Source organism: Phocoena sinus, chromosome 2 (genome assembly GCF_008692025.1).
Source record: "Phocoena sinus isolate mPhoSin1 chromosome 2, mPhoSin1.pri, whole genome shotgun sequence".
Taxonomy (NCBI): domain Eukaryota; kingdom Metazoa; phylum Chordata; class Mammalia; order Artiodactyla; family Phocoenidae; genus Phocoena; species Phocoena sinus.
This window is the reverse complement of record NC_045764.1, coordinates 10,030,247-10,045,675: the sequence shown is the minus strand read 5'-3', so window position 1 is coordinate 10,045,675 and position 15,429 is coordinate 10,030,247. Positions and strand designations below refer to the sequence as shown.

Genomic DNA, 15,429 nt, shown 5'->3' with positions numbered 1-15,429 from the left:
TCCTTGAAGGGAAGGGCTGTGTATTACTCACCTACATCCCTAAACCTGGCCCAGTGTCTGGCACGGAGTATATATCAATATATTATTGTTGGATGAAACCCTCACTCTTTTTCAGAAGGACTCAACAAGCTCTCTAGTACCTTCTTTAGAAAACAAAACAAAACAAAACAACTCCTCCAGCTTCCTCTCGTGGCCCCTCCCAGAATCTGTCCTCTCCTAGGCTGAGGCCATCGCACTTAAGGGGCGAAGGGCGAAGGGCTTTGATACCGGGCCCTGTGTTGAGTTCCAGCTCCTCCACCCACAAGGTGGGTGGCCTTGTGCCATCCAGGGAGGGGATGTGTGCCCTGGCCGGGGCGGGCCTGCCTCCTGTCTCTGTGATGACCCTGCTCCTACCTGGATCACACCCTGAGATATAAAGTGATCCTTTGCTGTCCAATCCCGCTCTGCTGTATCACCCATCACTCTGTCTGCCCTCCTGTCCATTTCCTCACACCGACTTTCTCTGCTCTGTGGTCTGTCTTTGCTTTCACAGGTGAGTACAGTGTGGTCCTGGCCTGGCCTGTGTCCCCGGAGGTCCAGGTGGAACCAACCACACTGCAGCTGATGAGATGCATGTCCCCTCCTTCCTTAATTTCTCCCTTAGGAGAAAACTTGACCTGAAAACACTGCCTGAGGAGACCCGTGTCCCTTCCATCGTAGGGGGGACCTTGGCTCAGAGAGGAATTCCCTGTCGCCCGCTTGTCCAGACACCACTGTCGGGGGCTTCCGAATATATCCTTCATTCAACAAACAGGCTCATCACTAGTCCCAAATTAAAGTGTTTTGAATGCTTGGGGGGTTAGCGTTTAACAGTTGTTGAGTTTTAAAATAGATTGAATTCCTTCATTCTCCCTCCTAGCATTTCATGGTCAAGAACAGGCAGAGACACACATAGAGGGGAATGGGGACTGGTTTGTGCTCCTGACAAGACTTGTTCATCTAATCCTGGACTCACAGTCACAGCCACCCAGTGTCTCCCTCCTTCCCTCCCTCCCTCCCCCGCTTCCTACATTCCTTCCTCCCTCCCTCCCTTCCTCCCCACCCCGACCCCCATTACCTAAAACATAAGAGGAAAATACAAGCGCTAACAAACCTGAACTGCTTGGTAACGTGGGAGCGTGTTTATGACACTCCGTTGACACATCTTCCCTAACCAAGATCCTCACCTTCACAGAAAAGCCTGCTTCCAGGACCGGTGCTTCTGGACTCAGACTCTAGTGAAGGTGACTGGTGAGGATTCATGTGTTGCCTCTTCCAGAGGCTTTCATTGTCATCGCTTGTAAAAGCCAAAGGACGGCAAGCATTTACCATGTGATACTGAACAAGAGGTAGAGGTGTCTGAGGCAGGAGGTCCTACTCAGGGCCTGAAACCGCCTCTCAGTTATCCAGAGAGAGAAATATGAACACAGCTCTCTCTCTCTTTCAGCTATTGGAGAAAAACAAATGTAAAAATAAAACAATTAAAAATGTTTTCAAAAACAAAGCACACACTTGTTCCAAACCCAGAGACGAGCTAGTCATCTGTGGGACATTTGGGGCCCAGCCTTACACGCAGGTGGCCCAGACATAGGGCTGGTCGGCATGCCTTCTGGGACAAGTCTGCTCCACGCAGCGGGGCTTCCAGTGATGTCTGGGGAACCTCAGGGGCACAGCATTCTGTTTTCTCAGAGAAACAGTGCAATCCACAGAGGCTCTGGGCCATTAGGATTCGGGCAAACTTCAGGAGCCCTAAAGCTTCTGGGCTCAACACAGGAAAGTTGGGGCAAAATAGTTCATGCCAGGGCTTCCCTGATGGCGCAGTGGTTGAGAGTCTGCCTGCTAATGCAGGGGACACGGGTTCGAGCCCTGGTCTGGGAGGATCCCACATGCCGCGGAGCAACTAGGCCCGTGAGCCACAACTACTGAGCCTGCGCATCTGGAGCCTGTGCTCCGCAACAAGAGAGGCCGCGATAGTGAGAGGCCCGTGCACCGCGATGAAGAGTGGCCCCCACTTGCCACAACTAGAGAGAGCCCTCACACAGAAATGAAGACCCAACACAGCAAAAATAATTAATTAATTAATAAACTCCTACCCCCAACATCTTCCAAAAAAAAAAAAGAAAACCACAGCTTTACTCCTTTAAAAAAAAAAAAAAAAAAAAGCCCAGAGATAAACCCACACACGTATGGTCACCTTATCTTTGATAAAGGAGGCAACAATATACAGTGGAGAAAAGACAGCCTTTTCAATAAGTGGTGCTGGGAAAATTGGACAGCTACATGTAACAGAATGAAATTAAAGCACTCCCTAACACCATACACAAAAATAAACTCAAAATGGATTAAAGACCTAAATGTAAGGCCAGACACCATCAAACTCTTAGAGGAAAACATAGGCAGAACACTCTATGACCTAAATCACAGCAAGATCCTTTTTGACCCACCTCCTAGAGGAATGGAAATAAAAACAAAAATAAACAAATGGGACCTAATGAAACTTAAAAGCTTTTGCGCAGCAAAGGAAACCATAAACAGGACGAAAAGACAACCCTCAGAATGGGAGAAAATATTTGCAAACAGAGCAACTGACAAAGGATTAATCTCCAGAATTTACAAGCAGTTCATGCTGCTTGTTTTGAATATCACAAAAACAAACAACCCAATCCAGAAATGGGCAGAAGACCTAAATAGATATTTCTCCAAAGAAGATATACAGACTGCCAACGAACACATGAAAGGATGCTCAACATCACTAATCATTAGAGAAATGCAAATCAAAACTACACTGTGCTATCACGTCACACTGGTCAGAATGGCCATCATCAAAAAATCTACAAACAATAAATGCTGGAGAGGGTGTGGAGAAAAGGGAACCATCTTGCACTGTTGGAATGTAAATTGATACAGCCACTATGGAGAACAGTATGGAGGTTCCTTAAAAAACTACAAATAGAACTACCATACGACCCAGCAATCCCACTCCTGGGCATATACCCTGAGAAAACCATAATTCAGAAAGAGTCATGTACCACAATGTTCACTGCAGCACTATTTACAATAGCCAGGACATGGAAGCAACCTAAGTGTCCATGGACAGATGAATGGATAAAGAAGATGTGGCACATACATACAATGGAATATTACTCAGCCATAAAAAGGAATGAAACTGAGTTATTTGTAGTGAGGTGGATGGACCTAGAGACTGTCATACAGAGTGAAGTAAGTCAGAAAGAGAAAAACAAATACCGTATGCTAACACACATATATGGAATCTAAAAAAAAAAAAAGAAAAAAAAAGTGGTCAGAAGAACCTAGGGGCAAGAGGGGAATAAAGATGCAGACCTACTAGAGAATGGACTTGAGGATACGGGGAGGGGGAAGGGTAAGCTGGGGCAAAGTGAGAGTGTGGCATGGACACATATACACTACCAAAAGTAAAATAGATAGCTAGTGGGAAGTGGCTGCATAGCATAGGGAGATAAACTCCGTGTTTTGTGACCACCTAGAGGGGTGGGATAGGAAGGGTGGGAGGGAGGGAGATGCAAGAGGGAAGAGATTGGGGACATATGTATATGTATAACTAATTCACTGTTATAAAGCAGAAACTTACACACCATTGTAAAGCTATTATACTCCAATAAAGATGTTTAAAAAAATACATATATCCACTCTTTTTAACATTCTTTTCCCATATAGGCCATTACAGAGTACTGAGTAGAGTTCCCTGTGCTATGTAGGAGGTCCTTATTAGTTATCTATTTTATATATAGTAGTGTGTATGTCTCAATCCCAGTCTTCAGTTTGCATTCTCAAGACGACAGAGTTCTCAGGAGGGACCTCAATACATTTGGAAGGAATGAATCCTCAGCTCCGTGAAGAGAAGAAAACAAGCTCAGATGGGTTAATGTTTGCTCAGGGTCAAACACTGGTATGTGTTTGGAACCAGGTCGGAACCCAGACCCTCTGACCTGGAAGTCTGTACTCTTTCCCTAATGACCTCTTTGACTACCGGCGACTGTTTTGATGAAGAATTTTGAACTGTTTGGATGTGACCTGAAAACAAAAATCCCCCAGGTGTACCTGTGGCAGGTGCAGCGACCCCATGCTGGATGCCGGGGAACAGCTCCACTGCGTCCCTGGTCCCTGCTCTGCAGTGGGGTCCCACTGCTTCACCCTCGGACCCACATGCTCAGTGAGGGTCCTGAGAGGTTGCACTGTGTAACATGGTGCATACACAGGCCCTAGAAAGGATAGGGGACCATTTAGTAACTTTTGCGACGTAGGCCTGGGTCTGGGCAAATTAGAAAAGAGAGTAGGAATTACGAGGACTCCCTCCTTCCCCTACCTCAGTCTTGGTTCAGATGTGCCCTCCTTAGCGAGGTTGTCTCTGGCCACCCTACTACTCCTGGGCATCCTTTACTCCCATCTCCACTTTATTCTCCTCTCCAGCACTTACCACCCTCTAATTAGTAATTCACGTTCCCTTGTTTACTGTCAGTTCTTTCCACTAGAATGTAAGTTCAGCGAGGGCAGCAACTTGTTTCATTCTCTGTGCCGAGAACAGTGCCTGAGACATAGTAGGTGCTTAGTAAATATGGACTGAACTGTGTTTGTCACACTAGCAATGATATTTCAAAAGGCACCCATAAGTCACAGCACATCTATAGTAACAGTAACGAGTAAGAGGATGCCTCCCTCCTGCCTGGATGGTGAGAACATCTGTTGGATTCCATTTCAGCTGATATCACGGTGTCTTATTCCATTTGGGCTGCTATCACAAAATGCTATACACTAGGTGGCTCAGATACAATAGAAATTCATTTCTCACAGTTCTGGGAGAATAAGCTTTCTCCGGCCTCTTTCAAAAGGGCACTCATTCCATAAATCACCTCCAAAGGTCTCACCTCTGAATATCATCACCTTGGGGGTTGGGATTTCAAGGTATGAATTCTGGGGGGACACATTCAGACCACAGCACTCAGGAAGGGTGTTCTGACTTACTGCCCAACACCTGGGAACAAAAAGCAAGCTGGTGGTGGAGACTTGTGTTTTTGTCATAAGGAAAGCCTGATTCTAAGTGACTCTTGGTACCAGGGCATCCCTTCTACCCGTATAGCCGGTCCTGCCCCTCTGCTTAGATTCCAGCGGTGTCTTAGAAAGACTTCCATGAAAAAGTTAAAAAAATACAATTTCAAATACTTGAAGTGCTAACATTGTATTATGCAGATAATTGAATTTCTTTAACATTCTGGAGAGTTGAAAACTTTTTTGTACTTTTAATGTTTCCTGGATCAAACATTCTCTGGGCAGGGCAGGGACACCGAATGTCATGTAAGCGCTCTACTGAGGCCGGTGGTCTGGGCTATACCTTTAATTTCAAGATTAGGAAAATTAGGAAGGTGGCTGAGTGGATTTTAAGATATTTTCTAAATCTGCATGAATCAGCAAGTCTGTGGAGAATGGAATTTGGGGGATTTTGTATTCCGCATGGGGACCAGTTTGTGCTGTCTTGTGGGTGATATGGTTTAGTGGACAGATGCACATCTCAGAAGTCAGTATGGAAAAAGGAAAAGGAAAAGGGGGAAGGCAGAAGTGTCCCTGACTCCTGCTGGGTTTCTTTTCCATTGGGCCGAGCACAGGACTCCCCTGGATATTCTCTCCACCCAACAGACACGCAAATCAGAGTTCCCCATCGATTCTGGGGTAATTTTATGGAGGGAGAGGTAGGATCTGATGCTCCAGTTACAGCCCCTCCTCTCTGTCCCCGTCTTGTTTCTGGCAGCCACAAGGGGTTAGTATTTCCAGGAAAAGCAAGATGCCCTCTAGCAGGAGAGAGAGGAAACAAAGGAGAGAGAGGAAGAAAGACAGAATGGGGACCAGGTAGACTTAGAGGAGGGAGGGCAAAGTGATGAAGGAGGGGGAGGGGACAGGCAGCCAGAAAATGCCATGGGAGCAAAAGGAAAGGCTGAGGGTGGGAACCCAGAGGAGCAGACCCTGAGATGCACCACCAGCCACTCCCATGCGTAATTCTTTACATTTTTAAACCATTTTCGTGCCTATGATCTCACTTTGCATGTCACAGCCTCTCTGTGTAGGTAAAAGGCACATTTTTTTTTCTACTTCACTGATGAGAAAACTGAGGCATGAAAAGCCCTAGTGATTTGCTCAAGGTCACAACATTCTAACTGAATCCCCATGCAGAATAGGCTATTTATATCATACAGCAAAATTCAGTCATTGCGTTCCTGGTCTTTCCATTTTTAAGCCAATAACCTGAACGGTCTATTAGGAAGTGAAGATATTTTCCTTTATTTTATACCTGAACCCTTGAAACAAGTACTTCAAAATTTTAATGTGACTACAGTTTCTCTAAATTTCATTGTTCATGTCAAAGCGTTTGACTAAAATATAGCAAAACTACTGTTCCTTTCAAGGGGGTCAAAATGTTTTCTGTGGGTGGAAACGTGTCCTGTGCATGAAGATGAAAGCATCTTTGTTGTACTCTTCCTTGGGGACTCTTTCTAGGGTTATTACTAAAGTCAAGAATAGATCAGAATAGATCAGAAATGGAGAAAAGGTAGGATATCAAGAATAGCTTTCATGGAAAATTGAAATCATTCCTTTTAAAGTTCACAAATTCCACTCTGAGGATAGACCCCCAGCCTTGCAGGATGGGCTCTTCCCAGATAGAAAGGTGGCAGCCACGAGAGGATTTTGATGCAACTGTGATTGATGTCAGCAGGTCCAGACGGTGATATTTTATGACAAATTTAATGGACATTTGTTAAGCTGATTCAACGGCACCAGCCCTGGGCTCGATGGGGCCGGGAGATACAAAAGGAGGACATCATCTGTGAAGGTCTTTGGGGCCAGTTAGGGATGGAAATGCCACTGATTCGAGTTTTGCACACCCTCTGCATGCTAGGTGCTCTTAACACCATTTCATGTCTGTCTCCCACAAACCCCACTGCAAGACAAGGCTATCGGGAGATTTAGTGACTCCTGGTGACCAGGTGGCTGCCCCCAGTTTTGCATCCAGGTCCTTTGTCTCTGAGTGAAGGGCTCTCGTCACTAAGCCAGACAGGAAGCAGCTACGGAATGACTGTGTCACAGCCTAACGCTGGGACATGCATCCCAGGTGCAGATTCCTGCTGGCACCCATGGTATAGGAATTCAGAGTTGAGGACAAGATCCTTTGGGGCTCGAGTTATGGTGGATTATGCTTCATAGAAGAGATGAAATATGGACATTTTAGTGCTGCTTTAAGCAGTGAAGAAGTGGGTGTGGAAATGTTTTCAAGGAGGAAACGCCTTTTTAATAGAGACTTGGCTGGTTAACAGAACTTTTCTTTCTTGGGATGACCGTCATCGCTTCTCTTATATCCTGAAGCATCAGCTCTCCTGGTGGAGACACGTGAGCACTGCCAAGGGCCTGGAATGTCCCAAGAGGGTAAGAATAGCCACGATGAGAGACGGCTGCTTCTGGCCTCTGATCACTGCAGTTGTCAGGAAGGCTTTGCCTCACACAGCTCGGGACCGTCTCAACTGGAGACAGAAGAACGACCTTATGCTCCTGGGCTTGAATCTTCTCTTTAGTATCTCCAGCTCTCACCTGGGAGTCTTTTGTAGCTAAGATACATTTTTTCCTGCAAAGATTTCCCACCTCCTTGGAGAACACAGGCTCTGGAAGTCTCCAGCCACCTTGAGTCTGTGACCCCCTGAAAGCATGGACCAGCTGGACCTGCTGGGGTTCCTCGTCATCACCCTAAACTGCAACGTGACCATGGTGGGTGAGTAGCGCCAACCCCTGCAGAACACTGGTTCTGCCTTGGGTCACTTTTCCTGGCCCTCCCCCATGAGTAAGGCCTGCCTATCCCTGGAGGACAGGGAACCAGGGCTCAAGCTTTCCTCTAATTCTCCATTATTTAAGGAGGCTCCCCCATCCTTTAAGGATGTCTTGGGAGTGAGCGATGTTTCTCTCAAGGGGAGTCTTTTTGCTGACATTTGGGGGCTGAGCAGATGGGAGGGGTATTTTTGTGTAACTCTTCTCTGGCTACGTTACCAGGAAAAGGAACAATACAGTCAAAGTTAGAGAAATTCATGCCTTGAGTAAGCTTTCTTGTTCATCTTTTTAGGGTTTATCCTTGAAGCTCCATTTGTAAAGAATAGTAAGTTCTCTGTGCACTTTAAACCAAATCCCAATTTTAGTTTTTATTTTTTTGACAAAGAAAGTAATACGTTTTCTGAGTTTGTTGTAGCCGAGTTAAATTTTCAGAGAGGTATGGGTGTCCTAGTAAAGGGGATTGAGAAAAGGATTAAAATATGTCTGTGAAGTGGTTGATATTTTCTTCATTGCTTTTTATTCGAAGCCAACTTGGTTTTAAAAGTTTGAGTTAATGACTTTATCACGTAATGGTCACACAGTCCTTGAGCTGAACTGCCTTCGTTTATAAGAGAGTTTAGTTTTTCTGATGTCACGTGATGATTTCTGTATCTCATCACAAAACAGAATATTTACAAATTATTTTGACTGGGTCTTCAACACACTCCAAAATAGTTGACTCATGAAATGAAAATAGGACTTGGAAGTTATTTTGATTTCTATGTTAGCCTCATTTATTCATGATAAATTGAAGAAAGACAAACTTCAATTCATAATAGCTGGAATAGGGGGGAAGGAGTTCTGAATTACTGAAGAGTCTGAAAAACTGAATGTTCTTCAAGAAATTCGATTTCAAGGGCTTCAGAGCAACATGAAAGGGCTACAGAGCCCACTGATTACATAAAGATCGTGTGGACTCTTACCATAGAGAAAACTCACTGAACTGTGTATTTGCTATACACAGTTACAGGAATGCACTAACATCCTTGAAAAAGTTCACTCTTTTTAAGAGGAAGACTTTATTTACCTCCGCCCAATTTTCTTTCTAGAGCTTTCAGCCCAAACTCTGAACTAGCCAAACTAGATTAAACATTTTAGTATTCATGCTTCTTTAGATCTGCCAATTTCAAAGCATTTTACAAACACGTACAGGCATACCTCGTTCTGTGGTGCTTCTCAGATACTGCATTTTTTTTTTTAACAGTTGAAGGTTTGTGGCAGCCCTGCCTCAAGCAAGTCTATTGGTGCCATTTTTCCGACAGCATTTGCTCACTTCATGTCTGTGTGTCACGTTTTGGTAATTCTCACAATATTTCCAGCTTTTTCATTGTTGTTATATTCTGATGAGCTGTGATCAGTGATCTTTGATGTTACTACCACCAGTGGCTGAAGGCTCAGAGGATGGTTAGCAATTTTTAGCAACGAAGTACTTTTTACTTAAGGTATGTGCATTGTTTTTTATCATGCTATTGCACGCTTAATAGACCAAGGTATAGTGGAAACACAGCTTTTATATGCACTGGGAAACCAAAAGATCCGTGTGACTCGCTTTTTGGGGGGTGGTCTGGACCTGAACCCGCAGCATCTCCGAGGTGTGCCTGGTTGAACACACTGTCCGACACCTTGTAAGTGCTCATTAGACATTCGTCCAATGAGCTAACAGGCTGATACCGTTGCTGTGACTAAAACACATGCTTACACACTTAGTTCTCCAGGCTCAGCACCAGTAAAGATTTAAAACTGTTGCTGGGAGGAGGAGATGGGTTTGTCTGGCTGTGACGGCGCCCCTCCTGTTGCCTCTTTTCCAGGGAAGGTCTGGCTTATCTTCATGGTGCTGCTGAGGATGGGGGTGCTCATCCTGGCCGGGTCGCCGGTCTACCAGGATGAGCAGGAGAGGTTCGTGTGCAATACTCTGCAGCCCGGATGCGCCAACGTTTGCTACGACATCTTCGCCCCCGTGTCCCACCTGCGGTTCTGGCTGATCCAGAGCGTGTCTGTTCTGCTTCCATCCGCCGTCTTCAGTGTCTACGTGCTGCACAAAGGAGCCGAGCTGGCGGCACGTGGATCCCGCTGGCTGGATGATGACTCGGAGGACCACGACGGCCCTGAACTGACCCCGGGGGCCAGGCGCTGCCTGACGGTGCCGGACTTCTCCTCGGGCTACGTGGTCCACCTCTGCCTCCGGACCCTGACGGAGGCAGCTTTCGGTGCCCTGCATTACCTCCTCTTCGGATTCTTGGTCCCCAAGAGATTCTCGTGCACGCACCCTCCTTGCACCAGCGTGGTGGACTGTTACGTCTCTCGGCCCACGGAGAAGTCCATCCTGATGCTTTTCGTCTGGGCCGTCTGCGCGCTGTCCTTGTTGCTCAGTGTCGCCGACCTGGTCTGCAGCGTGCGCTGGGAGACGCGCAGGCGACACGGCGGGGCCCGGAGGAGGCCGTGTCAAGGGGCGGGGAGTGCGGCGCGGGAGGGACACGGGGCGCCCGAGGGACGTGGGGCGCGCGCTCGCCGGGGCCTGCGGACTGGAGGGCAGGGCGCGTACAGCCCCGCAGCGGAGCCCACCGAGCCGGGACACCCGGATCTGCCAGGGGAGGACGAGAGCGACGCGCTGTCCTCTGCCAGCGACCAGCCGCGCGGGGTCGGGCCGGGAGCGGCGGCCCCGGGGTGGGAGGAGCGCCCCTGCGCGCCAAGCGCCGCGCTCCCGGGCCCCAGCAAGTCCGAGTGGGTGTGAGCGGCCAGCGTCCCGCCCCGGGAGCGCGGCGACCAGGACCGAGAACATCGACCTGCAGAAAGGTGAGCTGGCGGGACAGACCGACTTCCCGAGAGGCTCCGGTGCAGCGCAGCAGGGATTTAATTTAGATGAAGCCTTCTGGGGAACCCTGCACTTGGCGTGCAAATGCGGATGGAAGCTCCAAGGATTAACCGGCGAGCATCAGGTCCATGAGTTTGTCGCACTCTAGTTCTATTGTCTTATTTCACCGCAGTATGGGCTTTAAAAGCACGTTTTTTGGATTGACAGAGCTCATGAATATTTTAATGTTTTCGGGTGGATTATTTTGACGGTTTGTTGTTGTTTGTTTTGGTTTTTCTGCTTAGCCAAAAAGGGCATCTGTTATGCACGTCATCCGTAGAGGGATATTAGTTTAACTTCTCCAAACCCCTTTAATAAAATGAATGCTGATTGCGTTGCCATATCACACTTCCTACTTCACTGTGTTAAAGGAGAAACCACAAATGCAGGAAATATGACTAAAAACTTTGGGGTCTTTTGGGGGTCATCTTGGGTTCTTATTGCATGTGGGTGTGAGGTGCACAGGATGAAGGGTGGCCGCTGGCTTGCTTTAGTGTCGCTGGGCTGTTGGCTGGGTGGCTGTCCTCACTGAGCAGAGGGGGGCACTCTGGCTGCTGACAGGCCTAGAGTTGCCACACGGCTTCCAGTCCCGGCTCTGTGTCCTTGAGACAGTCATACAGTTAGGGCTGCTCTGAGGGTCTTCGTGTTCCAGGGAAGCAGATGAGGAATGCTGCAGGTGTTCCAGGCTTGTGGTCTGTGCTGATGCTCTGGGGGTGGGGGGGTTACCCTAGAGACACAACAGTCTCACCTCTCAGGGGAGCCCCTCTGCTCTCCTCTGCTCGCCCTGGTTTCGGTCCAGGTGCTGTCCAGTTGGAGTGTGAGTCTGTTAGAGCTTCCGTGCTGCCTTCAGCTGCCACGCAGAAGACACAGTGCAGCAGAAAGATGGGGTAAGCCTGCTCCTCTTCCGGCGAGGAAGAGCCACTGGGTGGCCCCCCAGAACGGATGAAGAACCTCTGGTCCCCAAACCCCCAACGCTGAGGAAGAGGAACTGCCCTCCATGCCAGCAAATAGTAAAAAAAAAAAAAAGTGAACCAAAGCACCCAGGGAACCAGTGGGCACTTTTAACTGTTCTAAAGATGACTTTGACAGTGAAATATCAGCCGGGATGGGGAATGACATCCTCCTTGATCTATCTAGAGTGTCAAAGCCATTGGTTAAAACTTTAAAAAAATCATCCAAAATTGGTTTTGGCATAAAGCTCTTTGAATGAATGTACCTGGTTTTTGTTTTTTGTTTGGTTTTTTGCGGTATGCGGGCCTCTCACTGCTGTGGCCTCTCCCGTTGTGGAGCACAGGCTCCGGACACGCAGGCTCAGTGGCCATGGCTCACGGGCCCAGCTGCTCCGCGGCATGTGGGATCCTCCCGGACCGGGGCACGAACCCGCGTCCCCTGCATCGGCAGGCGGACTCCCAACCACTGCGCCACCAGGGAAGCCCGAATGTACCTGCTTTTAACCCCTGCAGTAAATCTCTCTCCCACTCTCTGTCTCTGTCTCTCTCTCAATTGCTCCTCGATCCGTCGATAACTGTGAACCATGACTCAGACCCCTTCCTTCAGCATTTGGATTGGCGTCCGGCGCATAGCAAGTGCTCAGTAAGTGTGGTTTTTGTGCCTGATATCCCTGAAGTACTCAGGGCCAAATCTGGTTCTTGTCCCTTGCAGCATGCAGTTCTGATGGAGTTCCAAGGTTGGCCACAGTCTTAAAGACATAAGAATTCTCTAGGGCCTTCATTGCTATTTTAAAAATAAGTTCCATAGGCCCCTCAATACCCCAGTGTGTGCCTTGATAATGTTGAGTGAAGAAAGGAAATCAAATTAACAAATATTGGTAGGTGTGCCCACACAGGGCCCCTAGATGACAGCTAGGAAAGGAAGGTGGTGAAGGCTGAGTGGGGACTCCCTCCCAGCCATGGCCCCAGAGAAAACTGGGCCCTGTTCTCCTATGAGTCTTATGAGTCCATGCTTGGATTTACAGATGGTGCCTGTGTTTGGGTGGCACTGGGAAGGGCTGCTTTGGCCTCTCTGCTGATGTCCCAAATCCCACTATCAGAGGATCAGAGCCTTGAAGTTTTTTTCCATGGAAAACTGTAAAATCCATTCAGAGTGATGGAGGCCAAGAGAGGGGGAGAGGTGTGGAATCAAGGATAAGACATGTGGGTTCTGCCCCCATGTGCATCATTTGTTGGCAGGTCGCTCCCTTCCTTTGGGCCTCAGTTTCCTTCTCTAAGGGATAAGGGCCTGGACTAGATGATTCCTTAGTGTTCTTACATGGTTAGGAATCCACCAGTGATGGGTGTCCTTTTAACCTCATTAGGGGCTGGTTTATCAGGCCTGTCCATCCTCTACCTGCCTGAGCACAGGTTTCCATAAATGAAAGTGGTCAGAACGGAAGAGACCTGCATGTCCCGGGGAGAGCTGCCGTGGAAGAGCGATGCAGACCTCATGAAAGGGGGCGATGACGACTCACCAGCTCCCCACTCTGCTGAGAGATGGCAGAGGCTGCGTGGACAGACGTGGGGTCATCTGCTGTGACCCCTCACTGTGAGAGCAAGGTTGCAGAAGAGGCTTCAAGCATTCTGGAGCATGGTTGGCAGTGTTGGCATGATGGTGGCCACCTTGTCAGAACACACACAGGGGGTGACCCTCCTCTTCTCTTTGCTCTCACAGGCCACTGTACATCTCCCCTGGTTCAGAACTTAGGTTTTGAAGCCTTTGAAGATCTTTTCTTTCTTTTTAAAAAATATTTATTTATTTACTTACTTTTGGCTGTGTTGGGTCTTGCTGTGCACGGGCTTTCTCTAGTTGCGGGGAGCCAGAGGCTACTCTTCGTTGTAGTGCGCAGGCTTCTCACTGTGGTGGCTTCTCTTGTTGCAGAGCACGGGCTCTAGTCGCGGGGGCTTCAGTAGTTGTGGCTTATGGGCTCTAGAGCGCAGGCTCAGTAGTTGTGGCGCACGGGCTTAGTTGCTCCGTGGCATGTGGGATCTTCCCGGCCCAGGGCTCGAACCTGTGTCCCCTGCATTGGCAGGCAGTTTCTTAACCACTGTGCCACCAGGGAAGTCCTGAAGATCTTTTCTAGTCATCTAAGGGGAGGGGGAAAAAATCTCAGACTGTATCCAAAAGGTAAAAAACGGCGAAAATCGTGTGGCTATCATCCTTCTTTTCAAGATTTTGGTCTTCCTCTCTGCATCTTTGGCACGCTGGGTGAATGCAAGATGGTTCACGGGCTTGTGTTCCTCCCACAGAGTGTTATTGAGTCACCCAGTGCCCAAGGTAGAGGCAGCAGGAGGTAAGGTAATTGTAGCTGCTGCAACAGGTTACCCCAATCTTAAACATTTAACACAGAAGTTTCATAAAGTACAGAGCCTAGTTTTCTGATTGATGGGCAGCTTTCCTCTGTGTGGTGACTCAGGGGTCCTTCCATCCTAGGCTCTACCATCTTCCGTCTGCTGTGGAAGAGACCAGACTGGTTCCAAGGCCAGGTCTGGAGAGGGCACAGGGCTCACTTGGCTAGAACTCGGTCCTGACTGCTTGGAAGGCTCTGAAGGGTGGCCTAGTTATACAGCTGGCCCTCTGCATCTGTGGATGGATTGAATTCAACCAACCATGCATCTAAAATTAAAAAAAAATCCAGAAAGTTCCAAAAAGCAACACTTGAATTTGCTGCATGCAGGCAACTATTTACATAGCATTTACATTGTATTTACAATTATTTACATAGCATTTATATCGTATTAGGAGTTATAAGTCATCTAGAGACGATATAAAGCGTAAGGGAGGATGTGCTTAGGTTATATGCGAATACTAGGCCATTTCATATACGAGACTGGAGCACCTTCGGATTTTGGAACCAATTCCCAGCGGATAGTGAGGGATGACTGTCCGGGAAGAAGGAGGAAAAGTTGGGACCAACAGCTGTCCAGTATTTGCCTCAGGCAGCACCCATGCCCTGGGTACCTGCCCTGTGGGAGGGATTTAATGCATTCTCAGTGGCCAACGAACCAGTCTCAGGAGGGAAGCTAAGTGAGGACGTTGGCTCGGGTCCCTGCACAGGCTTCACCAGGCCCGCAGAGAGGAGAAAAGAGGTGACGAGGTTGAAGAGAACTCACGGAAAAGGGCCTGGAACCCAAATCTCTTGTACTGGGAACTGCCGTCTTAGATGTGTGCGTTTCAGACGAGAAAGGATCTTAGTGGGTGTAAGTGCACAGCGATGGTCTTTGCTCAGTATGAATGGCTCGTTAGATGCCGACTAAGTCTAGCTTTCTGGGTTAGCTTTCCAGAAATCTTCCCAGTTGGTGTCCTGGCCGCGATGAGCACCAGCTGGTGGAGCCCAGGTCTGAACCACCACGCCTGACCCTGGCTGCCCCGAGACAGATGCGCAAGAGAGAGCGTCAGTGAGATGATGCGCGCTCGGCCGAGAGAGGGATTATTTACGGAAAGAGTAAACGGGACTCTTTTTTTGTAGGATGCTAAAATCCACTGCGAGAACCACTGCGAATTTTCTGAGTGTGAATCTGGTTTCTGGCAGGAAGTGAGGAGGAGGCCGGTGTTTTGCAGTGAAGGCTTGTCCGGGGTCGCCCCCTGCTGTGGAGATGCCGCCACCACTAATTCGGCATCCCAACTGCAGGACGCGGCTGGCAGCCGAGCCCCTGAGCCCTGCCGGCTGTGTTTTGGTTGTTCTG

General features: G+C 48.4%; 1 protein-coding gene across 1 annotated transcript; it reads left to right on the top strand.

Moving 5' to 3' along the window:
* The first annotated feature begins 7,743 nt into the window (after positions 1 to 7,743).
* GJD4 (gap junction protein delta 4) lies at positions 7,744 to 10,630 on the top strand. The gene is made up of 2 exons (XM_032618501.1): positions 7,744 to 7,807; positions 9,708 to 10,630. Exons 1-2 carry the CDS (start codon positions 7,744 to 7,746, stop codon positions 10,628 to 10,630), a joined length of 987 nt encoding a protein of 328 aa, XP_032474392.1.
* The last annotated feature ends 4,799 nt before the right edge of the window (positions 10,631 to 15,429 follow it).

Bases quoted from the DNA above. Each gene is read 5' to 3' on its own strand.
- GJD4 (XM_032618501.1), top strand. From the start codon at position 7,744: ATGGACCAGCTGGACCTGCTGGGGTTCCTCGTCATCACCCTAAACTGC. The intron at 7,808-9,707 runs GTGAGTAGCGCC...CCTCTTTTCCAG, and splicing joins CTGCAACGTGACCATGGTGG to GGAAGGTCTGGCTTATCTTC.